A 26,401-nucleotide genomic window follows, 5' to 3' on the forward strand; every position below is an offset into this window, starting at 1 on the left:
ATCATTACTCTGAATTCTTTTTCAGGTAGATTGCCTATTTCCTCTTCATTTATTTGGTCTTGTAGGTTCTTACCTTGCTCCTTCATCTGTTACACATTTTTCTGCTGTCTCTCTTTTTTTTTTTTTTTTTTTTAATGAATGGTATTGCGTTCCTGTCTTACTGGTTGCTTGGCCTGAGGCTTCCAACGCTGGAGTTTGTAGGCTATTGGGTAGAACTGGGTCTTGGTGCTAAGATCAGGATCTCCTGGAGACCTCACTCTGATGAATATTCCCTGGGGTCTGAGGTTCTCTGTTAGTCCAGTGGTTCAGACTTGGAGCTCCCACTGCAGGAGCTTTGGCCCAGGCCCAGTTCATGAACCAAGATCCTGCAAGCCACGTGGGGAGGCAAAAAAGAGAACAATAACAAAGTAGAAAATAAAATTAGACTAGGAAACTAACAGATATATTGAAAAGAATATAAAATTAAAAATATAGATGAACCAACAACTGGAAGGTACATCAGTACCACAATAGTAAAAAAGAGGGGGAGGGAAAAGAAAAAAAATGGGAAAAGGCCTTGGCTGTGGAGGGCGGTGCCTAAGCAAGGGTGAGGTTTGGGTGGTGGGCAGGGCCTATGCTCAGGACCCACAGGGCTGGAAAAGGCCCTGGGGGCTGTGGGGGGGTGTGGCTTAGGCTCAAGGAACTGAAGGGGCCCAGGTGTGCCCCCCACCCCTGGTCTTACAGGGCAGGGGACCTCACCTGGGAGCCCAGCAGGCCTCCTGGGCTCGAGTGGGCGGGGCAAATGCCCTCCTCTCCTGCTCCTCCCATCCTGGATGGTTCTTCCCCCCTGCCTCTCCTGATCTCCCTAGCCTCCCTCCTGTGCCCCCAGGGACCCATGCGGCCTGAAGGGGCTTTGGAGGACCGGGGATCAGCCTGGGAGCTCAGCAGGCTCCCTGGCCCCACTGGGCCAGAAGATCGCCCTCCACTCCTCTCCCACTCCTCCCGGAGGGTCCCTCCCCCCACCTCTCCTGATCTCCCCAGCCTCAAGGGTGCCGATCCTGTCTGGCCTCCACTTCTCCTCCCCACTCAGTCCCCCCTACCTCCTACCGGTTCACTTAGGGGTTCCTCCTGTCTCCTTGGTCATCAGAGTCCCCCCCAGTGGCTGGCAGGTGCCCTAGTTGTGGGGAGACTCCAGTGCCATGTCTTCCCACACTGCCATCTTGGCTCCGCCTCCCTGTGCAGTGTATTTTAATCACATTATTAAAGGAGAGGATCAGCTTCAGACCATCTACTTAATAATTTACAAGGGAATGGAATGCAATTGCCCCTTTATTTTCTTTTGTCAGGGTGGAGAATGATATGGTGTTATTAGAAATTTTTAATATCATATCAAGGCAGTGAAGCAACATAGCCAAAAGCTGTTTCTCATGAAAGTTGTAAACTCAGAATTCCAATGGCATTTTAAGAGTATCCCATGAAAACAAGTTAGTCTATCTGCAAATGATCCACTCTTCCTTTCCTGCCCACTGGAATTGGGATTCATTGATCCCACTGTGCACAAAGAAGCTTCTGTGCAAAGAGTGAACATGTAAATGTTTTTGCATCATTTTTTTTCTCCTTAGTTTTCATGCTCAACATTTAGAAATAGTTGCTTTGCAAATGATTCATTTCAAATTTTTATAATGTGGTTGTATTAAAGTTGATAGTATTGCAGGTATTACATGCTTATTTGAGAGCTGGCCCAGAAAAGCTGCAGCCTAGTATAGAAAAACAAAACAGATAACCCCAAAAAGCAAAAAAGTGAAAACCTCCATCTTCTGCATCATGCCCCAGAGGAGTCTGAACCTGTAGAAGGGTGACGAGTCCAATTTTTTCCTGTAAATTAGTGCTACTAAGGCACGTTCAGCCTGTCTCATTCCGTTGGTGAGCTTGGTCAGTCTCTGTACACTGCCTCGCACATGGGTGCCCTCTTCTGGAACACCGAAGGCAGGACTGAGGAAAATGAGTGAGGTGAAAGGTTCCCTGAGGAGGCAGACCTTCTAGGTGACGCTTACTAAAATTCATCATTGGTAAAGACTGAATTTTGGCCTCTGTGCTGAGTTTTGATTATTAGGTTTTGTTTATGGTTCTCTTATAAGGGCCCTGAAATCATTTGTAGGTAAGATGCAGTCTCATCTAGAGAAATGTATTCTATATAAACGTCAAAAATGGGTTCATTTGAGGCAATTTTCTTTAGAAAAATCAAGTATTCATTGATACTGAGAGCTAACATTTGTATATGATTACAAATAGCAGTTTACATTTAATAAAATACTGATCTCGCCTGATCATCCAAATAACCAAGTAGTAATCTTAGTGATGTAAGGGGTGGTTGTAGTGATGAAAATGGGTCTGGTGATGGCAGCTGACATTTATGGTTTACTGTGTGCCAGACTCTGCCCTAAGCATTTACACAAATCTTCTCATTTAATCGTCATAGCACCTCGTTCTTTCCATTCTGTAGATGAACAAACTGAGGCTCACGGAGAATAATGAACTTACCCACAACTGGTGGCTGATGGAACCCATGTTTGAACTTGGCAGTCTAACTGGAGCTCTTCAACAGATACTCGCTTTTAGCATCTTCTAAATTTATAGTTGTTCCTTACTGGCAAACTGAGTGCTTGCATGGAGAATCTCATTAATAAATTAAGGGGACTTCCTAAGTCTTTCACTGTAATGGAGTTGTATTCAGATGAATACTCTGCTAGATATTTTTAGGATGGCACATTTCGGAGTTCCTTGGTCATATAGACTCTCACCCTGTGATGGCACCCATCAGTGTGTGGGCAACTGCTGTGCCTGTACTGAGTTCCCACAGGTAGCTCTGCCTGGATATACTGTGGGCACTTTATACTTATCATGTCTTCAAGTCTTTGAATCAAACTCAGGGTCTTTTCTCCTCTGTCTCCTGTTTTTCTCCATATGCTTGCACACTCTCTGCTCTCTCCTTCTCTAGCTCCCTTCCTCTCTTCTTATCCCTCTCACCCCCTCCCTCTCCCTCCTCTCCCACCCCCTCTCTCCCTCCCCCTCCCCCTCCCCCTGGTAAACATTCCTTCTTCTTCCTGAGGTAAGAAGAGTGCTGAGGCCTATCTCAGGCCAACACTCTGCCTGAGACAATCTCTAGAAAGTACTACTCCCAGGCTTAACCAGTATTAGATGCTATTAGGTAAATGGTACCACTGGAGGTGCTGTAGCTGTTCTGAATAACCTCATTTTTGTTTCCCTCAAGATTAGGTGTAGAAAACTGCTAGAGCTCATCAATGAATTCAGTAAAGTTGCAGGATACAAAATTAATACGCAGAAATCTGTTGCATTTCTATACACTAACAATGAAAGATCAGAAAGAGAAATTAAGGAAACAATCCCATTTACCTTCACATCAAAAAGAATAAAATACCTAGGAATAAACTACCTAAGGAGGCAAAACACCTGTACTCTGAAAACTATAAGACACTGATGAAAGAAATCGAAGATGATACAAACAGATGGAAAGATATACTGTGTTCTTGGATTGGAAGAATCAATATTGTCAAAATGACTATACTACCCAAGGCAATCTACAGATTCAGTGCAATCCCTACAAATTACCAATGGCATTTTTCACAGAACTAGAGCAAAAAATTTAAAAATTTGTATGGAAACACAAAAGATCTCAAATAACCAAAGCAATCTTGAGAAAGAAAAACAGAGCTGGAAGAATCAGGGTCTCTGACTTCAGACTATACTACAAAGCTACAGTAATCAAGACAGTATGGTACTGGCACAAAAACAAACATATATCAATGGAACAGATTAGAGAGCTCAGAAATAAACCCACACATCTATGGTCAATTAATCAATGACAAAGGAGGCAAGAATATACAATGGAGAAAAGACAGTCTCTTCAGTAAGTGGTGCTGGGAAAACTGGACAGCTACATGTAAAAGAAGGAAATTAGAACACTTCCTAACACCATACACAACAATAAACTCAAAATGGATTAAAGATCTAAATGTAAGACTTGATGCTATAAAGCTCCTAGTGGAAAAAGTACGCAGAACACTCTTTGACGTAAATCGCAGCAATATCTTTTTGGATCCATCTCCTAGAGTAACGGAAATAAAAACAGAAGTAAACAAATGGGACCTAATTAAACTTAGAAGCTTTTGCACAGCAAAGGAAACCATAAACAAAACAAAAAAACAACCTACGGAATGGGAGAAAATATTTGCAAACAATGTGACCAACAAGGGCTTAATCTCCAGCATATACAAGCAGCTCATGCAGCTCAATATCAAAAAACAAACAACCCAATCCAAAAATGGGCAGAAGATCTAAATAGACATTTCTCCCAAGGAGACATACAGATGGCCCAGAGGCACATAAAAAGGTGCTCAGCATTGCTAATTATCAGAGAAATGCAAATCAAAACTGCAATGAGGTATCACTCCACACTGATCAGAATGGCCATCATCAAAAAGTCTACAAATAATAAATGCTGGAGAGGGTGTGGAGAAAAAGGAACCCTCTTACATTGTTGGTGGGAATGTAAATTGGTACAGCCAGTATGGAGAACAGTATGGCGGTTCCTTAAAAAACTAAAAATAGAACTACCATGTAATCCTGCAGTCCCATTCAGGGACATATATCCAGAGAAAACCATAATTCAAAAAGCCACATGCACCCCAGTGTTCATTGCAGCACTGTTTACAATAGCCAAGACATGGAAGCAACCTAAATGCCCATTGACAGAGCAGTGGATAAAGAAGATGTGGTGTATACAAACAATGGAATATTACTGAGCCATAAAAAAGAATGAAATAATGCCATTTGCACCAACATGGATGGACCTAGAGATTATCATACTAAGTAAAGTAAGCCAGACAAAGACAAGTATCGTATGATATCGCTTATATGTGGAATCTAAAAAAAAAAAAGTGGTACAAATGAACTTAATATACAAAGCAGAAATAGACTCACAGCCATAGAAAACAAACTTATGGTTACCAAAGGGGAAGAGGTGGAGAGGGACAAATTAGGAGTTTGGGGTTAACGTATACACACTACTATATATAAAAAAGATAACCAACAAGGACCTACTGTATAGCACAAGGAACTATACTCAATATTTTTTAATAACCGATAAGGGAAAAGAATCTGAAAAAGGATAGATATGTATGTATGTATTACTGAATCACTTTGCCATACACCTGAAACTAATACAACTATGCTTCAATAAAAAACAAAATAAAATAATTTTTAAAAAGTTTTGTTAAAAGGAATATGTTTTTAAAAGATTAGATTAGGTGCTATCTCTGCTCTGCCTGAGAAATAAAGGCCATAGATAATGGTGGCCAAGAAAATTTCCTTTCCTTTCTTGGAGGTGATTTATGCTTCTGGGTTTTAAGTGTATCTCACTTACAGTGTTGTACTTAGAACTCTTCTTGACCGACTTCATTCTGGCTTCCCTGAGTCTGCTGGTTTCAGGCCTCTGTGACTGCATCCTCAGCTTGCAGAATGGCAGCCGGGTCATAGTGCTCCCTTCCGGTCCTTTTATTCCACTTGTGACTGGAGTTGTTTCCTCTCACTCTTTGAGATTCTTCAGACTTGCCTCTGACTAGATTATGTATGAAATTGAACTAGGTGACTGTTGTTGTTTTCTAAATTCAGGGGGCGCACACCTTAGCCTAGTTTATTTTTTTATCCCAGTTTTATTACCACAATTAAATAAAAATTTAAAGACATTTATAAAATTTAAACTCAAAGAAAATATGAACTAAGACGGTGTATCTGGTACTCTCTGCTGATGTCAGTCTCCTTAGAACTTTTCAGGATCGGTTATACTGAACTAGAAAGTTAGTGCCCCATGTCATTGCTGGCAGAATGCAGAAGACCTCGAAGGATGTGGACACAGCTGCTTGCTCAGCTCTGCGTTCTTTTAAAAGATGGCTGTTGATTAACTCAGCCTACTCTTCTGATGTGGATACAAAGTTAAATTTAAGATAGTGGTAGGTGAGAGAGGGGGGACTTTAAAAAAGCAGAGCTGTAATATCCAGGTGCTCTGAGAATGCAGCCGAGGGGTTGGAGTATGAGTCTTAGAAAAGCTGTTATTTCACTTGGGTTCTTGTAGGATCATTGAGTTTGCAGAATTTTGGGAACCCCAGGATTTTAGGGTGGGGGTGACAGGAGTGGCAAAGGGAAGGACGTGGGAAGGGAGTGTAAGAGCACAGCTCACATCTCTGTGCGGCCCAAGCATGAAGACGATGGAGGTGACCAATCTAAACGGGCAGTTGGGGTTGGCTTGTGAAGGGCCTTAATGACATGCCGCAGAGCATGGGCTTTTACCTTGTGTAGGATATTTGTGAAGGAGACGTTTTATCACATCCATGGTGGCAGTATGCAGGCTGGGAAGGAAGGGTGAAAATACAGAGAAAAGAGGGTTTTCCTTTGTATTTGAAGGACATTAGGGAAGAATCAGCAGATCATAGTCAATTGAGAGAAGGTCTTGATAAGACAATAGAAAAATAGTAGGACTAAAAGTTAAATCACAGAAGCAAGTCGAAACAAACCCAGAAGGAGTCTGATTTAGAACAAGCATTCAGGAGATAGGGTTACCAGATAAAGTCAGGATACCATAAATTAAATTTAAATTAAATTTGAATTTCAGATAAATAATGAATAATTTTTTTAGTGTCAGTATGCCCCATGCAATTTTTGAGACATACTTTCAGTAAAAATTGTTTTTTGTTTATCTGAAATTATGATTTAACTGGGTGTCCTATTAATTTTATTTGGAAAACGCAGTAATCAGTATGATAAAAAGGTTATGAAAAGGCTTGGTGGTCAGACTCAGTGATCTGATCCTTCTTTTGATGATATTGATGATAGAGTGTAACCACATATGTTTGGAGGTGTGAGGTGTAGGCCTTAGTGAAGCATTTATATATATCACAGGGAGAACCTTTGGGAAGTCTTTTCTATATTTAAGTGACTGGTAAGGATTTCGCCTTAGGAGATTTAAGTTACTTGATCAAGAAGAAAAGCGGAACTGTAGAAAAGAATGGAAAATTCAAACTATTGAAAACATCTAGCACTCAGCAGGCTAGATGGACAATGTCTTGTGTATTCCAGGAAACAAAACGGGAGTGTCCCTCCCGCTGAGAGGGGTCATCCAGTTTGCTTTATCAAGTGTGAACAAGGCAGGGCTGCCATTGTTGTGTATGCTTTTGGTATACAGTGGCCCCTGTGTTCTGGCTTCTGTTTTTATTAGGACTGTAAAAACATTACAGAAACCCCAACAGTAAACACTTGCAAGAGTGCGAGGTCATAGTCATATGACCTCACAGGGAGCCAGGTCCTTGGAAGCCCTAGTGGACCAGCAGACAGTGGAGATGGGGGATGAAGAGGCCTGGGAAGGGGCTTGTGAGAGGAAGCATGGCCCAGGCGCACCCTTGGCTCCAAGATATGCGTTCTTGGTGTCTGTCATACTGCTGGTGAGTTGGTATTGCCATCATATTGCCAGGCTTTCTGACTTAAAAGGGGCAATCTCTGTTCTTGTTCATGTTCTCTCATAAATTGTGATTGGGGCAGAATGAAGCCATCTAGGAATGGAAGTATTTATCTTCATTTTATTCCTTATTTTCCTTTTTACTGAAGGTTTTCTCAAGAAGATCCAGAGAAGTCTGATTCATACACATTTTTAAATTACCTCCTTCTGGTGAATGTGAGGAAAACGAGGTGAAGCAGACTGGGCAGGATAGGAGAAAGAGGCAGCAAACATGAGGAATGAGAAACATAGGAATAGGAATCAATACCGCATTTAAAAAATACAATGTCCTTAGGATAAGTCTGTTGTATTTGAACAACATCTTTGCAGTACTATGTATGTGGTATAATTACTTTTTTTTATGGAGTGATTAAATACATGCCGTGAATTTGCCCTGAGAAGTGAACAATACTAAGTAGCAGTTTAATTGAGAAGAAAATCCTTTCTTTGACATTGTTTGTTCCACACAATAGCTAATGTGCAGAGTAAGAGAATGCACAGGAGCACAACTCCAGGGATTTTCTTTTCATAATTATAAAAACTACTTGATTGTAACTCAGCTAGTTCTTAGAGTAAATATTTTACATTTTCACCACTTATTTAGGAAAACACAAAGTGTGAGCTGACCTTTAAAAGAAATGTCCTCTATGAATTTAATTACAGGTTTGCTGTATATAAAAGTTAAATATTCAGTTTTCTGATAACATAAATTTCACAAAACTGGCTGGTAATGTGAACTTTATAAAGGAAAGTTTAGGATGAAAAAATATTTAAATGTATTTACACGAAGAATTCATCATAATGAAGCAATTTATTTTAATTGGTGGGTATTTCTGTTGGAAAATTGTTTAAGGTGGCTGATTGCTTAGGGAGGGTTACCAAACATCTTGGTTTGCCTGGGTCAGTTCCGGTTTGTGTCTGTTGTCTTGGTGTTGACTGTGGTTTAGCATTTGACTTTGACTTTAAAAAAATGAAGTATTATCATTAATAGTTGCAGTAAAATAAGTCAGCATGGGTTTGTAACCTTCCACTTTGTACTTCCAGCTTCTCCACAGTCTCATCTGGAATGTGTGAGCTGACGTGTGCATTGAACAGAAATTTCACATAGTTGAGTCTAAAAGACTATGTGGGATACTCTCTCTCCCTTTTCCCTCCCCTTAAAGCTCCTTTCAGAGATAGCTTGTGCAGTGCTTGCTGATAAGTGAGCTTGGAGAGGGGCTGCTAGAGTCTGGCAGTGGTTGGGGGCGCCGGGGACTCTGCAGCCCCCAGGCGCTCCTTGGTGCACCAGCTGGTTTTGCAGTAGCCCAGCTGCACTGAGTGACAGTGAAGCTGCCAGGCTACCACTTAGTTGCTGGGTCAGTGGGAAATGGGAAATGGTAAGTTAGGTAGAACAAGTGACAAAATAGAGATTAAGTAGTTCTGTTTAAAAATGTCTTCACTTTGCTGTAATGATTTTTATAAGTTTACAACTAATTTTTTTAATTGGTAATGCTTTTTTATTTTTATACCTTGTAACAATTATAACTACATATTTAATGATTTTATCATCCCTGTTTCCTTTTCAGAGTGTCCTGGTTTAGACAATAAATTGTTCTCTACTTATAATTTGGGCCAAGTTAAAGAGCTATGGGATAGGGCAAGGGCCTGCAGACTAGGATTCAGTGTAGCCTGGAATGGCTTTTACATTTTTAAAGGTTGTGAAAAAACAACAAAAACAAAGAAGCATGTGTGACAGGGTCCTTATGTGGCCTGCAAGTCTGAAATATTTACTCTCTGGTTCATTGCAGAAAAATTCTATGTCTGCTTTAGAGTCTACAGTAAGTGTGTTGGAAGACTACTTAAGCACAAGTAGTTTACCATGAACATAGCTTTGTTCTGTTAGAAGTCCAAAGGAAGGTCTGGAAATCACAGTGTTCTTGGTTTTAGTGTTACAGATGTATGCTGCAGCACCCGGCTAGAGCAGAGGTTCTCACAGTGTGGTTGTGCGGCTTCCTGAGACCCATTCAGTGGGTTTGTGAGGCCAAAATTATTTTTATAATAACAGTGCAGCATTGTTTTCCTTTTTCACTGTGTTGATACGCACTGATGGTACAAAAACAATGGTGGGGGCCTTAGCACAAATCAAGGTAGTAGCACCAAACTGTTCTAGTTGTTACATTCTTCACTGCCATGCATTCAAAATAAAAATAAAGGGCAGTTTCACCTAAAGATGTCCTTGATAAAGCAGTACCAATTAATTGCTTTTCAACACTTGGGTACCTGCCTTTTTAATTTCACATGCAATGAAATGGAAAATATGCATGAAGCGCTGTCTAGGAACAGCACTCATGTAGTTTGAGTTGTAAGCTATAAACTAGTTGCTTTTTTCATGGAAATGCCATTTTCCTTCAAAGTCTGACTGATAAACTGTGGTTTTGGCAAACATTTTCTTGAAAACAGAGTTACTTAATTACTTTAAGGAAAACAACCATCAATTTTTGTTGCCAATAGTAAAATTTAAGTTTCAATCAAAAATTAGAATTTTGGAAAACTTGTATCTACCACCAAAAGTTTGGCAGCTTCCCAGTACTTAAAAGACTTTTCTGAGGATATTAGTGGTGACATTAATAAATGTTATTTTTTAAAATAATAAGATGTGTCAACAGATATTTTGCAAGTGACCAATTCATGTGGCAGAATCATGCCTGGGTAAGATGTATTCAAAGTGTGAGTTGTTTTTAATATGAGTACAAAAAGTTCATTGATACAAGTATAGATTCTATATTGCAGCTAACTTTTAAGAGACTACCACTTGTTTTATTTTGGCATCATCATATGAAAAAAGAATATCCACAATTAAGGATATTAAAATACTCCCTATTTTTCTAACTAAATATTTCTGTGTGGCCAGATTTTCTTAATATTTTCAAACAAAATGATGTATTATTGCTAAGTGAATGTAGAAATGGCTCTGAGACTCAAGCTATCTGCTAGTGTGCCAGGCATTAAAGAAATTTGTAAAAGATGTAAATCATCACTGTTGCTTGTCTCATTAAATATTATATTATTGTTTTGGAAAATATAGTTATTTTTAATAAAAATGTATTATTTATATTCATGAAATGGATTTATTATTTTTAAATGAATATTTAAATGTTTCTGTTTTAATTACTCATACAGTGACTATCACTAGATATAACCTACATACACAGAGGTCTTTGGAGTCCTCTATACTTTCAAGAATATAAACGTCCTGAGACCAAATGGTTTGAGAACTGCTCATCTAGGGTTTAAGTAATCACTTCTCTAGTATGTTAAAATATAGCAACTGAAAATATTTTTATGAATAATTAAGCATAAGATGCTATCATTTAAAATAGTTTTTTCATTGTTCTACAATATTGTGATAATTTCATTAGCTACTTACCTTTTTGCCACACAAGAACAATCTTTTCTATTCTTTTTGTTTTCTTCTTTATCAATTCTCACAGCAACGCTGGGGTGAAAACAACACTGCTAGAGGCTCATTCTGAAATGGGGAGTACTGAAATTCTGGAAAAGGAAACCTCAGGAAGTCTCAGTAATGGTACCAGCAGCAACGTAGAAGCAGCCAAAAGGTTGGCCAAACGTCTTTATCAACTAGACAGATTCAAAAGATCGGATGTGGCAAAGCACCTAGGCAAGAAGTACGTCCCATTCCAAGGATGGTGTCTGAGTGTATCCTTGTAGGGGTATGTGCGTGTTCTGATGGCTTCAATTTTAATAACCAAGTCTATTCTGTTTTCTTATAGCAATGAATTTAGCAAACTAGTTGCGGAAGAATATTTGAAGTTTTTTGATTTTACAGGAATGACACTGGATCAGTCTCTCAGGTATGATTAAACATCACTTCTGTTCTTCTTTGCTTCTAAATAATTAATTCTGAGAAGAGAAAATAATGTGCTGAAGCTAAAATCTGATTTTTATTTTTTTAAACCCACAGTTACTTTGTGATCTTAGCTCAGATTGTATTACAGATATTAAACATGGTGGAAAGTGGGAAAAATATATTGTTTTTATGAAATCACACATGAACTCATATCCTGCACCAAGTAGACGACCTAGTAAAGAATGGTGGCAAAGTAAGTCTTGGAGAAATGGAATCTGTGGGAATTTGGTTTTTGAATGCCTTAAAAAGGCACAGTTTACAGACCGTAGAATTAGATTTTCCCTAATCATTTTTTACAATAGCCAAATAGCCCTTTAAGACAATACTTTGGAATTAACTAATGAATGGGATAAAAATGAATATCAACATAATAATCAGCAGAAAGTATCTGTAAAACTGTTTCAGACGGTAGCGCTTTTTGCTGATCTGTTCAAGTGAAGGTGTTGGAAACACACTGACCCTCACGTCTCACACGATACCATAGTATAAATTTCTAAGCGCAGCTGAAGGTAAAACCCAGTAAGCATTTAATCTTATAAACTTTATAACGTGTCACAGCCTGGAGGAATTCTGAGATCATCTTGTGTAATGCTCTAGTGTTACAAATCAGGAAACTGAGGCCTGGGAGGTGAAGGGAGGATGTTCCGTTAGAATGCACAGCAGTGAGTTAGTCTCTGGCTCTTTGTGTGAATCAAGGGTACTCATAGGTTTGTCAATGAAAACAGGTAAGGGTGGGGGAGAGATCTGTATTTTTGCTTTGCTCTCTCATATGGTTTATAAAAAAAAGTTAAGAAAAATTAAAGTTAGATCAACATAATTTAGATTAACTACAGATAAGGAAGACAGCAACACTTTCATCATTGAAATATGTTTTATTGTATGTTTCTTTCAAAAGTAAGATTTCTTAGGGCATTTTAAATGATTTTTTCCTTCCCATCTCATGTTTAGGTAAATGCATCTACTTTGTCAAGTGAGGGTCCTGGATACATCTATAATAGACAGTACTCTCAGTAACTCTGATCTAGATTGATCTAGATTGGTATTCCTAATTTAAGAAATAAATTAGGGTTTTATTTTCCTATTTCTTCCTCATGTAGCAAGTTAATAATATATGGTGGTGATAATAGGCAAAATAAAATTAACAGAAATCTACTGTGCTAATGGAAAACTGATGAATTCATAAAAGTGCTAACAAAAGTTCAAGATGAAAAAAAAATTAATTACATGGGACTGAGTGAACTGATGAGGATGATTATAATTTTTGTGACTTTCTGTTTGAATAAAAAAAAAATCTACTGTGCATAAGACGATATAATTGTAATTTTAATAGTGGGTCGGTGGTGTTTACCGTCACGTAACAAAATGACAAAAACCTGTGATCTTTGTCAAGTTTTAAAACATAGTCTACAGGGGACTTCCCTGGCGGTCCAGTGGTTAAGACTCCACACTGCCAGGGGCTGTGGGTTCGATCCCTGGTTGGGGAACTAAGATCCCACATGCCGCGTGTGGCATGGCCAAAAAATTAAAAAAAAAAAAAAAAGTTTAAACATAGCCTACATGGTTATGCATCCAGACTTGTGTTCTTTAGTTTTTATCCGACTGATCTTTTAAAATGGCTACTTGACACTTAACATATGTGGAAATCACCCACTTTCCCAAGGCTTTTTTTTGATGTATTGGCCACCATGTTATTGCTCTGTCATCTTTTATATTGACAGTTCCTATAATATAAACATCAATATAAATTTATGTTGAATGGCCATGTAGTAAGTGATTTTTAAAAAATAACTATAGGATATCTTACTTTGTATTGTTAATTTCTTATGTTTAAATGGATTAACTTTAACCATCAAACATAGAGAGTATGGTAACATTTTCTAAAAATTCACCTTTTCCCCCTTAATTCTTTTTTAGGTATTTCTTTAAAGCATTTTCTCTTGTGGGAGAAACCCAAGAACGAGAGAGAGTTTTAGTACACTTCTCCAATAGATATTTTTATTGTAACCCAGATACCATTGCTTCACAAGGTAATCTGATGGAAATGCTTGAATTTCTTTCTTAACAAGGGCTGTTTTCCTCAATGTGAAGGTTACATTTTATTATGGAAAATATGGAAACTTATACAGAAGAAAATGAAAATCATCTAGTTATCTCTAATTACCTAGAGATAACTGTTACTAACAGTTTGATTTACTTCCTTCTAGTCTATTTGTACAATATTTTATGTCAAATTGGAATCATTACAGAGTTTTGTTTCCTACTGTTTTTCCCTTTCATTGTGAGCATTTTCTCATGTTATCAAATATTCTTTAAAAGCCATGATGTTTAATGACTGCATGATATTCTTTACTCTTGTTTTAGTTACTTTTACTCCATTTTCCAGTTCCATAGTATGACAGTATACTTTCTTTAAATTGCTCATGGTTTGTCACTGAGATTTTATGTCAGTGTGCATTGTAATAAGTGAAATGCTAGTTTTCTTCTTTCTTCTTCCTATACACCTGATCTCTAAGCTTCTTGATGAAGTGTGTGTATAGTTTTATAGTTAGTTTTGGAAACATTTGCAAATCTCACTGGAGTTTGTGGTGTGTCTCTGGTGCTTTTTTTGGACATTCATTATTACAGCACTGACCACTGACTCTGGTTTATGATTTTAATGATCTATATTTGTGTATACTATTTTAAAAAGCAATTTTAAACTATTTAATTTTTGATATACCCTATGAAGAGAGGTCATTTCTCCGTTTCAATTCTTATAATAAAGCAAAGTTTTCAGGGTTTGAAGTCAAGCATATTCACTTACAATTGGAGTATCTTTCATAAACTTACAAGTTCTGGAATAAATCACTGAGACTAGATGCACTAGAAATTATAATTATCTCTTAGCTTCTGTATTGCCAATTAACATTGTGTCAGTGTACTTTATACTGACTAAAGTGATTGCTCCTGCTGCCTCTGCCCTGCAGGCTGTAGCTAAATTAACTGACTGTTAAAGTCACATTCCTATCCGTAAAATAGGAACTGTCTTTATTCCTTTGACTATATGTAGACCATTTATTCACTGTCTGTATCACTGTCGGCCTTGACTAGAGAATGAAAGGTATAGAAGTGGATTGTTTTTATTAGAACCTTCTTCAAATCTAAGATGTTGACATTACTAAGTGAAACAAGGACTGCGGATTTGTGTACTCAATTGGCTGTTGATAAGGATATTTGAGAGTTAGCTGCTGAGTTTTATAAATACATTCAAGAATTTGTTTTATATGTATTTAGAATACTGGAATACATACACTTTTAAGCATTTAGTAGCATCTACTTAGAGATAGTCCGCGTAGAGAAATCACCTGTTGAACTCAGAGGCATATTTTGGAAGATAAGCTATCTTTAATTCATGAATTCAGTAGTTGGACAAGCTTTTTTGTACATTTAGTATAAATTAATAAGATTTTTCTGCATCTGCAACTGCTATTGTCTACTTTACTTGGATTGAGAATTGCAGGGAGAGAATAAGGAGAACTAATCCTAAGGTTTGGAAATGAGAAGCTTAACTCTTAGTGCTTTTTCTTTTCCTTTGTAAAGTAAGAAGAGAAAGTGATGTTTCCATATAATTGTGAAATGACCTTGCTGGTTTGGGTAACGTTTTTCCCCTAAATATTAATTTTTAAATCTTCAGTGATTATTTCAGTATTTCACTTTTGTCTGGGCCTCTTGTACATCCTGGACCAGTCAACCTAACTGTTGCCTTTAAAGAATGGCAAGAAAAAGGATAACTATTTCTGTCTATATATTTTTAGCCAGAGAACTAATACCCAAAGAGTAAACATTGGAAGATGCAAATCTTGGTTTTCTTTAACTTTTGCTTCTTTCCTAATTCACTTTCTTCCCAGAAAATAAAAAAAGTAAAAGTATTAAATAATTTATTTTCATTTCTATATCTTACAGAAAATTGAGAAACTTTAAATAAAAAAGATAAAAATTATAATTTTACTATCCAGAGATAATAATCTCTTTTAATATTATATTATATATCATTCTAGATGTATTATATTTAAATAGAATCATACTGCATATAATGTGTTTTTCATGTAATACTTTATTGTAAAATATCTTTCCATTTCAACATGTATACTTGGACCACATTTTTAATGATTTCAACATAACAGAATTGTGTTTTACGTGGGTCGTATTTACTCATTCCCCATTGTAAGCAGTCTTTCTTTAGATATCCTTGTGTTTTGGGTAGCTCCTTATTTCATTAGTATAAAGCCCTAGAAGTAGGTTTGCTGTGTCAAAGGACACTGTTTCAAAGCTTTAGATATATACTATCACATTGTCCTCCAGAGGTAGGAATAATTTACTTCATCACCAGTAGAGTACAAATCTGTGCATTGAGATCCTTTTAATAACTTTTTCTTTATCTATTTTGTGTTTCCCCAAATGAATATGATTAATTTTGCCTAGCCACAGTATTGCGTTTTCATAGGTTCTTAATTAAGCATAGGTATGCTATTTTAATGATACTGAGGAGTCCAACAGGAAATAGTGAATTAATGCTTTCTGTCCTTGTCTCTTTTGTTAGATGGAGTCCATTGCCTCACCTGTGCAATGATGCTTCTTAACACAGATCTCCATGGCCATGTAAGTGTAGGTGTGTGAAGCTGTCTTACAGAGCTCCAAAATATTTTGGGCTTATCTTTGCTTTTGTGTTCATATGTGTTTATCCTCTGCCTCCCTTTACCGCATTCTCTACATGGCAGGTAGGTAAACATAAACCTTTGGAAAAAGAAATAACTTATTCTACATGCTAGCACTGAACATAATTTTAAGTGAATTCCGTATGCCTACACGTCTGGAGTTGTTCTAGCTATAATGTGTGTTCTGTATCTTCTTTCTCCACTAGATGGCAGAGACAGAGCTTTTACTTATGTTTTTTGTTTTGTTTTGTTTTTTGGTTAGCTACTAGGGTTGATTTAGAATAGTGGAAAGAGGATATGAGTTAGATCTGAAAGTGTTGACTATGTTTTCACTAAATATAGTAGTAAGTCTTAAAACTCAGACTTTTTTACACTCCTCAACTTACCTGGTCTTTTGCTAGTTGAAATATCAAGGTAATCTACCGTCTCATCTTCTATTTAAAGTATAGGATGAAATTATAGAATTTAGAATTATATGTAAACTTTCACCTTTCGTAGAAGTGGAATTTTAGCATTTACTTGAACTGTTCATATTAGAGAAAATGAAAATGTTTTAGTTAAATATAGATCAACATGTACATAGCACAAAAATTATTTCATAGTCCCAGGTCCACTTATTTTGAAGAGAAAATCATGTTTCTTATAATTAAAGAGTCTAGATCATCCCTTGATTTGCTATATGATTTATCTTACAATTAAGAAACCACATTACAAGAACTAAAAGTTAGATACTGGTCCTAATTTGTTCTACTATTCCAAAAGGTCACACCTTATTTTAAACATGGTGCTCCTCTTTAAGAGAGGCAAAATGGAGCTGTATGGGGTCACTAAGATGGACTGAGTGGGGGAAGAACGGTTCTACTGTCAAGAAAGTGAAGGAGAAGATACAGTGATAGAATCATAATTTCAACATCGTCTTCACAAATCTCACAATACTCAACTAGGAAATTGCTTCTGCAGTTTGCAGGAGGTGAATTTAGAACATGTTAGTGACTTGTAGGCATATGTAACATGTGTCCTGAGATCATATAGACTGAAAATGTAGATGTTCTCAGGGGACATTTGTGGATAATATGTCTTGTGGAAATGGAGGTACTGGGATTCCCACAGTGTGAGCCTTGAAATGAGTGTTAGAGTCTAATATTCATTCAACTTGATATGGGGATGACCAGTCAGTGTACTGTCCTAACCTCTGTTTTCCTGTTAACAGTGAAGCACGTTTTCATTGCTTTCTTCTCTGTTCATCTTGTGATAACAGCTGCAACTCTGTCCCCTTCTTTTCCTCCCACTCAATTTCTTAGCCTAACTATCAGCTGAAGGAAACACTTTTGATTATGCTTGTCCACATATAAACATTAATCCAAGCCAGTGCGTCCCAGCACGAGGAACTTCTTCACATTGGATATCTTGAGGTCCCGTCCACATATGATAGTTGTGCATTTAGTCTCTTTTGACTGAGAAAATGTGTAACAATGAAAAAAAGAATCCAGTAACAGTTCGATTCTTATTTAAAGGTTGAGGATGTCATAGAACTTCTATGGAAGTTGCTAGATTTGTGGGGATTTATTTCTATTAAAAGCTGGATTGCTTTTTAAAAAGCTAATATTGCTTTAATAATACTTTCACATAAGCATATGTCTTATTAATCACAATAATTTGAAGCATAACAGTAAATAAAGGTGTGAGGTTTGTTATTTATTCAGATAACTCCGCATGCTTGATGTCCAAACAAGCCATGGGCACCCCAGGGCCTCTTGTACACAGGTTCAGAACCACAGATCTTGGATTTGCTTTTGTCTTCCACATTTGAGGAATTGAAAGGAGATTAAATGATGCATCGCACTTCTTTTTGGCAACTAGGATATAAGAGACAGTTTATATAAATGAACAGTTTAATATTATCCTACATAATAACAAATGGCTATAGTGGCAGAATTACATATGAGGGAGAAAATTATGAATACAAGTAAATCTCTCTGTATCGCCTTCAAAATCATGTTTTTAGTGATTATTAGTTCTCAGGTTTGTTTTTTAAAATGTGTGCTACATACTTCGGATTGTCTGTTGTTTAAGTTTTGTATATTAGACTTTTCTTATATACAATGCATGCTGTTACAAGTCTGTTGAATATATAGTAGCTATCGTAAAAACTAACTGTGTGAAAATGTGTTTCTCTTCTTTTCCTCCTCTGGATTCATTTTAAAAATAAATTTTCCTTCTAGGTGGTAAGTTTTTAATTCATAATTCTGGATATAACTTCTCTTGCATTATGATTGCCTGAATTATGTTAGTGTCTGACTTATTGAAAGTGAATCATTCATGAAGAGTATAAAGTGAATTATTTCTAACATCTTCCCCTTTTCACCTTCTCCTTATGCTGTACTGCCTAGGTCATCACCTCTCATTACTTAGTCCAAAGCCAGAGTAATCCTCTTGGGAAATGAACCAATAAACCACTTTCCTTTTCTTCCCTACCATTGTGTCATAATAGCAGTACAACAGCATGACCTTTCTAAGAAGTGCTGAGACAAGCTCATCCTCATGCTTTCAGTGGGGGAGGTATAACCTGGGAGGTTCACTTCTTACAGCTGTTCTTTGTGAATCTTCCTGTGCTTAGGAACGATGTGTTGAAAATGCACTGGAATGGGCCTTTGTTCTTCCTGCTAATTTTAGTAATACAATGGTAGAAGGTATACTAATACAGTGAGTCTAATACAGTGTCATATGTTGGAATGTCTTTCTAGCTTCCTTTTTTCTAATTTATTCTGTCATTAAAGAAACACTTGTAGCATGTACACTCCATTCCAAGTTCCCTGCCATCTGGGTTAGGATCAGAGGCCATATCTCACTCTGGTAGTGCTGGTGAGGCTAACCTCCCTTAGTCAGGTTAACTGCAGCGGTGGTGGTAGGTAACTGAGGTGCTGTGGTGGAAAAGCACCGGGGGTCTCTTAATTACACACCTTTCACTAAGTGGGCTCAGATGTTATAGTCATTTCACTGGAGCTAAGAATGGTGATTCCCTTCTGAACCTACTTTAAAAAATATGAATGATTTATCATTATTTTAGCAATAGTATGGACTTGCTTTTACTTTTCTGCAAGTGCTTTACTCACTTAGATTAAATAAGTATTTTATAATTGTGGTCACATTTGCTAAGTAATCTCTTATTTTTAAAATGCCTCTTCATATCTGAAATCTATATGTAAATTAGACTTTTGCACATACAGATGAATATCTATCAAAACAAACTCTAAGGTTTATTTTTCTCTTTCTATGTTGGAACTAAGGTGTATTGAATATTGTAACTATCAACAAGGAAAGAGTTGAAACTTTTTTTTAAAGCCTTGTATTTTATTGGAAATGGCATGAATAAAATGACTTATCATTTTAGAATAAACTCAAACCTTTTCCTTTTCTGGACTTACCTTCAGATGTGCTCTGTTAACTAAAAGTAGCTCTCTTGTACTTCAGTCATAGTCGAGCTTCGGCCTCCTGAATCTGAGGCTGAGGCTGAGGCTGAAGACAGGTAGCAGGGCCAAGACAGTAGTCAGGAGCTTCTTACCAGGACTGGATCCTGAGATGGGAGGAAGTTTTAGAAATAGAACTGAGTTGCAGCAGAGACTGGGGTGGATAGGGGCACAGTAGTTGGCCAGTGTCACAGCTAGAAGTTGGAAGAGATCCACAAGATGGTGCTGCCCAGGTCAGGCCATGGTCAGAGGCAGTAGCCAGGGCATTATTTTAAATCAAGATTTTGTGACAGAATCTACCCTTTAACACTGAGGCCTGGGATTTTTAGCAGCAGTTTTATCTGCGGTGTGTCTCTGCTTTCTAGCATTGGCAGAGCCAGCGCACCCTGTGAGTGGGGTGTAGCGAGTAGGGTGTGGTTCCTCTGGAGTGGTGGCTTCCTGTCTCGGGCTGGGCATCCTGCAGATGCTCTGTCCTTGGGATACTTGGCGTGCATCATCTTCAGTAGTCTGGCTTTGTTGTATGAGGCAGGACTTTACTGGCTCTTTTTGGTGTTGGGTTATAGGTTGGATAAGGGGTAAAACCAAGGCAAATATACCATACTGGTAGGGGGAAGAAAGAAGTCAAGTAATAAAGTATAGGTTTTGTAACAGAATAATGTTAAGAAGGTGTGTGTAGTGTGTAGTTCAGTTTGAGATAGGTCATAGGAATTCATTATTTTTCAATCTGTAAACTGCATTGATAATTGTGAGTTTCTAATTCGTAGATTGGCTTTCTAGGATGCTAGAATTTTAAATGGTGGGTAAAATATTTGGTTTATTATCAGAAGTGGAAAATGACTGTTGTAAGAATTGTGATTAAAGACTTTTAATGCTTTTACTTTTCATATTGTGCTATCTTATATTTCCACCCTTAAAAGCAGCACAGATCTCCATGAGGTTGCTAGGTAGTTATTTAATAACTCAGGGACTCTCTATGGATGTCTGCGGCCGTCATCATTGTAACTGGCATCCGCTCTGAGTGCGTTTTGCCTCTGCCATCCCTCCCTCCTGCAGAGCTGTCTTCTCTGTGGACCCCTCTTCGTGTCCATGCTACCCCATTTCCTCAGTGTCCTCTTCAGGAGAGCCAGCCCTGGCTCTGAACTCTTTTTCTCTCTGATTTCCAGCCGTGGGTGGTGTTTATTTCCATAAGCCTCCTTCCCTTGGAGTCCTCTTTTCCACCTCCCTGGTGCGGAGTCTTTCTTTCACCTCGTGGGGGCTCCCCAGCCACAGTGACTCCACCAGACTCTCATCACTGTCAAATTGGCAACTGCCGAGATTTTAATAGGAATCCTTATTTAAGCATGTCAGAATTAATCATGCACTGGTGGATTTTCTTGGCTTCCATGACTCCTCAAAATGAAAGCTTTTACTTTTTTTCTTTCCTCCATTCCTTTCTCCCTGCCCTTCCCCCCTTCTTTCTTTCTTCACTTTTTTTTTTTTTTTTTTGGTAGTTTTACTTTTCTTAGAATCAGTTCATACTTATAAAATACAACAAGGATAGCTTTTATCAGTTGAGTCAGTGGGGCTCATTTAGGGGCCTCGGATTATCTCATTGATACATTATTCACTCACTTCATCCCTTCTTTTTCTGACCATTATGAGCTTTTCACATTTGCACTGCTCATTCATAGATGGTGATAAAGGAAAGCAGATGAAACTCTGTTAAGTCAGGTTTTGCTCTTTCTTCCTGCAAATAGTTTGGGGAGGGAGGGGGAAATGAAGATGAGGAAGGTGACTGAAACCTCTGACCTCTAATCCCATTATTTTCTTTAATGCCTGTCTAGACAATCAAGTTAGATGTAGAGGTTAGTTAGTCTTTGTAATTTGATAATGAGGGCAGTCTTTTCCTTTATCTTCTCAAATTTTAGAGAAACTACTTCCTATGAAGCAGTGATAGAAGCTGCTACTAAATACTTCTCAGCGTTCTCAGGATCCCTTTATACTCTTAAAATATTTCGAGGACCACCAAAAAGCTTTTACTTATATCTGATTTATCGTATTAGAAACTAAAATGGATAATTTAAACATTTTATTAAATCATTTAAAATAGTATTAATAAGCCAATTAAATGAATAACATACTTTTTTATGAACAATAATTATACTTAAACAAAATTTAGTGAAAAGAATAACATTTAAAATTTTTTGCCAGTCTCTTTAATATTTGGTTTAATAGTAGACTGCTAGATTCTCTGCTTCTGCATTTTGTCTTTTGCAGTATATCACAAGTCATGGAGCTTCTAGAAAACTCCACTGTAACTTGTGAGAGACTGAAAAACGTTTTTATTATTATGAAAATAGGTTTGACCTCATGGACACCCTGAACAGGATCCCTGAACCACACTTTGAGAAGCACTGTGTTGCAACATTATTTTCATTTGCCATATATCTTTTTCTTCTTTATGCCATTTCTGGCTCCTTTTTCAATGGCAATGTGTTACACAAGTGGTAGGAAAAATCCCAGTAATATTTCAAATATATCTAAAAGTTGAACTTTTAACACTTACATTAGCCTTGTGTTTGGGGTTTATGAAAGAATACTTTGAATATTATAGCTATAGTTTCCTGGTTTGGAAATTTACAAAGGATCCTGCTTTGCCAACTAATCATGTATAATTTAAAAAATGGACACCTGAGGGCAGCAGAGCACAATTAAGCTTATTTGATAGAGACGCATACAAAACAAAAGCAAAATAGGAGCTTTTAGCAGCTCCAGAAGTGAAGTAATTACCAGCTCAGTAGTATGCTTTTTCAGCACTTACTGTATGTAACATGTTGCAGGAGGGGGAGTTGTCATGTGGGAGGGTATGCCTGCTGTGTTTTAATATCTCAAGATTTATGAAGCCAGATTTTACCAGTGGATCATGGGAGCTTCTAGTTTCTCTGAAAGCATGTTTTACGCTATTAAAAATGAAAAATTTTAGGATTATTTTGCTAATTCTTCAACCTTTCCGTCAGAGTATATGCTGTGGGCTGCTTCCTGATGAATGTGCAATTGAGATAGCCACCCTATCAGCAGCTTCCCCTTAGGGCTGAGTGTGGGTCAGGTCTTGGCTAGAGCTTGGTAGAAGGTTCCATTCTCCTAGTTGTCAGGGAAGCATGCTCAAAGCAAAGACTTGGTCACACTTATGCTCATCTTTAGATTGTAGTTTGTATGGTGTCTAAGTGACATTGTTAAGTATGAAACTCTTCTTAACTTTCCTCCTTTGCTGTCTGTTACCACTAAAGTTGGGAGTTGATTATCTGCTGGGGTGGGAAAAAATGCCACAACTTTAACGAAGGGAAAACCTGAAATTAAGGCACAGAATACATCAGGAGGCCTAATCTGCTTGCATGCCCACTCGTGGTTTGTCCTCAGTACCAGTGCCGCTCCTTTTCCTTTTCTCATAGACTGGGCCGGCAAAGTGTGACCCACAAGCATGGTCGCGCTGATTTTCCCAACTTTTATTGGAACACGGCCACACACATTTGCAAACTAAAATGACGGTGTTCAGTAGTCACAGGGACCTTATGGCCTGTGAAGCCTAAAATATTTCTTATCTGGTCCTTTACAGAAGTTTACAGAACTTGTCTCTTCCAGATTCTTGCCCCTTAGTGTATGAAACCTTCTACTCCCTCCCCCAAACATAGTAGGGTTATGTTGAGGATGATCTTTTTACCTAACGTTCTAAATGTGAAACGTGTCCGAGTTACGTTTTTCAGACATGATAAATTCATCAAAGAATTTCTCTCTAAAAGGAAACAAATGGATAAAACAACTCTTTTTTTTTCTTTTTTTTTTTTTTACAACTCTTTCTTTTGTAAGAAAATATATTTGTAAATGGCAGTATAATGATGTTGGGAGAATAGCCTTAAATTTGTTTGGGAATATGAGCCCCCAGTTTTGGGTTTTTTTTTTTTTACTTTTTGATTAATATTTTGTCTCATTAAGGATGGTACCTTAATTGGCTAAGTAGTCAAGATTTGGGCCTACCTGGTATTTTGGGATTTCAAATAGAATTCTTTTTGTGGCTTTTCCATTTTAGATTTGGTTAAAAATTCCTCCTGATTTTAAAGATAATGATCTACAGATTTATACTTATTGAGCATCTCAGATTTGATTGGAAATGTTGCATTGATTTCAAAGGATAATTTTTGTGCCTCTTAATGCATAAGGAGGCCTTTTCAAATCCCTATGTTTTATTCATTTAATGGGAAGGAATTCAGAATATAAGAAAGTTCTGTGAAAACGCTGCCTTGGCATGCAACTGCCAGCATTTGTTTCAGAGCAGGCCTACTATTTTCCAAAGTCATGAATCAATTTCAAAAGAAAACAGAATAGAATAGGAAGAAGAGAATAGAACCATGATACTGTGTCTTTGATACCTATGAATTGTTGAGATACAAAGTCAGTGATTAGAGTTCGCTTTGTTCAGTGGACAGTATTTGTTTGAATAATAGTCTTTCAAATTACTTGATACAATTTGGTATAACAAGGAGAAAAAAAAAAATCCAGGTCTCATAAGGACTGTTTCTTGATGATAAAGACTTTATTTTATTTTTATTCCCTGATAAAAATGGTATAAAAACTTGGGGAGTGTTTAAACACTGATGTCAGTAACACACAAAATGGACTGACCTGACCCTTTGCTTTTGCTCCTAAACCTTACCTAGAAGAATTACCAGTGAGTCAGAGGAGGACAATAAATGGCAGATTTAAAGAACCTCAACTAACCAAGTATTCCAGAAGTTGTTGGGCATCTTTGACCTATAGAAAGCCATGTATCTTAGTTATCTTTATTCCCTGCATTGGTCAGACAAATCAAGGCAAAGTGTTCTGGGTGATTGCACCCAGAACACTACCTTACTGTGGAGGACCCAAAGTGTTTGAATTATCTTTTGTTGGTCTGACTTTACATACCCATTTCCCCCCCTAATTGCTATTTTCCTAATCACTGTTTCAAAGTCCATGTGAGTCAAATTGATATCTTTATACTAATATAGGCAATGTTTAGTTACTGTGAAAGTATACAAAAGGCAATACCAAACAAGCAAGTAAATGAAATAAAACAATTTAGAATGAGTGTGATTTTATAAACTAAAATAACACCAGGGACTTTAGCATTATTTTTAAATGTTGTAAAACATAACAATTGTTAATTAAATGATGAAAGTTTTATTTACACCTTATAATAGAAATTCCTGGTGTCCTAAAGAAGCATTTTTGACTCAGTGATCTTTACACATACTGCTCATGAATCTTCCAAAATAATTTGGAAAAAACTAGTAGCTTCTCATCCAGTTTAAAGTTGTCATCTAAATATTTTATTGTGTTAAGTAATTAAAACTTATGAAAAGAGATAATTTTTGATGTGGATGTTAATTATTGATATTAAAAATAGTCTTTAGTCATTAGGGTCTAAAGATCACAGTCAGGGAGAAAGATTTCTAAATGACAGTACATCTGAAAATCTGTTCCTTCAAAAAACAGTGAGAACACTAGCAAAAAATGGCCAAAATAAACATTTTCAGAACTCTGGAAATTAACCAGAATGCTTGTAACAATCTAAAGACTGTTTATTGGAGGAAAAAAATAAAACCCAGCTGAATTTTCATAAGAACAGAAAGCTTTGTGGTGTTTTCACTTATCCTGTTAAACATTCCCCTCTCTCCAGCTCCAGAGTAATCTTGAAAACCAATAGCCTCACAGTCACAGTAGCTTTGAAAACCGAAAGCCTAGCATCCACTGAAGTGGGCAATTTGGAGCTCTCCTCAAAGCCCCATTCCCAGGGAATTGTCATTACGTGTATGTGACTTGTCTGGCAGCTCCCTGGAAAATCCTCACTTGCATAGCTTGTCTTTCTTTGATCTGACTCTGTGCTCACTCACTGAACAGTCTTTTCCCCAGAGTATGTGGCAGTTGTTCAACACTACTGCTGCCTGGGATGGTGGTAAACAAGAGGCTGACAAACAAGAGGCTGACCAAAAAACTCAAAAGGAAAAGCTGGGAAATAAGATACATAAAGGGGGCTTTGGTAAGCTCTGAATATATTTGGGAATCTGTGTCTACATGCCCAGGAAAAACTTGAGAAGACCCTAAGTTCTCACTTCTGCCTGACTTTGAGATTTTGCACAAGCAGAAAGTGAAGCCTCAGACAGATTTGTGAACCACCTCCTGGAGCCTCAGCACATGCAGAACCCCACGGCACAGGCTGACTACTTCCTGATTCAGAGCGTTTAGGGAACCTCTGTCCAGTAATAGGTTGACTGCTGAGCTAACTGAGCAGAGACTTCAGTGGCCACACACAGCAAAGAACATAGACTTTACAGAATTAGTTCAGGAGAAGCAAGTAGACAAACAGTGACATCAAAAGCTGGGGAGGGGAAGGAATCTGATTTACAGAGTGGCCATATTATGTTATTTAAGATTTCTAGTTTTCAACAAATAATTTTGAGACTCACAAAGAAGTAGGAAAGTATGGCCCATACATAGTGTGAATAGCAGTCAATAGAAACTGCCTCTGGGAGAAGCCAGGCATTGGACATGAAAGATTAGAAAAATGGATTAAAAGCATATAACTGTGTCTACAAAAGACACACTTTAGATTCAGAGATAAGTAAGTTGAAAGTAAAAGACTGGATAAAGTAGTACTGGGCTAACAGTAATTGAAAGACAGGCGGAGTGGCTCCATTAATATCAACAAAATGTATGTTAAGACCAGAATTGCTAGAGGCAAAGACAGACATTTTATAATGATAAAAGGGTCAGT

At 37.4% G+C, this 26,401-nt stretch overlaps 1 protein-coding gene across 16 annotated transcripts in view; it reads left to right on the forward strand.

The window, feature by feature from the left end:
* Nucleotides 1–26,401, forward strand: part of PSD3 (pleckstrin and Sec7 domain containing 3) — a 560,140-nt gene that overhangs the window by 247,173 nt on the left and 286,566 nt on the right. For 13 of the 16 annotated variants that reach the window (XM_082444219.1, XM_082444218.1, XM_082444220.1 and 10 more), the window contains 4 exons: nucleotides 11,017–11,211; nucleotides 11,317–11,397; nucleotides 13,368–13,480; nucleotides 16,033–16,091. In XM_082444219.1, the coding sequence (XP_082300345.1) occupies nucleotides 11,017–11,211; nucleotides 11,317–11,397; nucleotides 13,368–13,480; nucleotides 16,033–16,091 (448 nt within the window). Of the gene's footprint in view, nucleotides 1–3,094; nucleotides 7,494–11,016; nucleotides 11,212–11,316; nucleotides 11,398–11,538; nucleotides 11,647–13,367; nucleotides 13,481–16,032; nucleotides 16,092–26,401 lie in introns of those variants that run through there. The other 3 variants (XM_082444208.1, XM_082444213.1, XM_082444211.1) reach the window with 3 other exon arrangements.

The sequence above is a fragment of the Balaenoptera physalus genome (genome assembly GCF_965194825.1).
Source record: "Balaenoptera physalus genome assembly, chromosome: 21".
Lineage (NCBI taxonomy): Eukaryota > Metazoa > Chordata > Mammalia > Artiodactyla > Balaenopteridae > Balaenoptera > Balaenoptera physalus.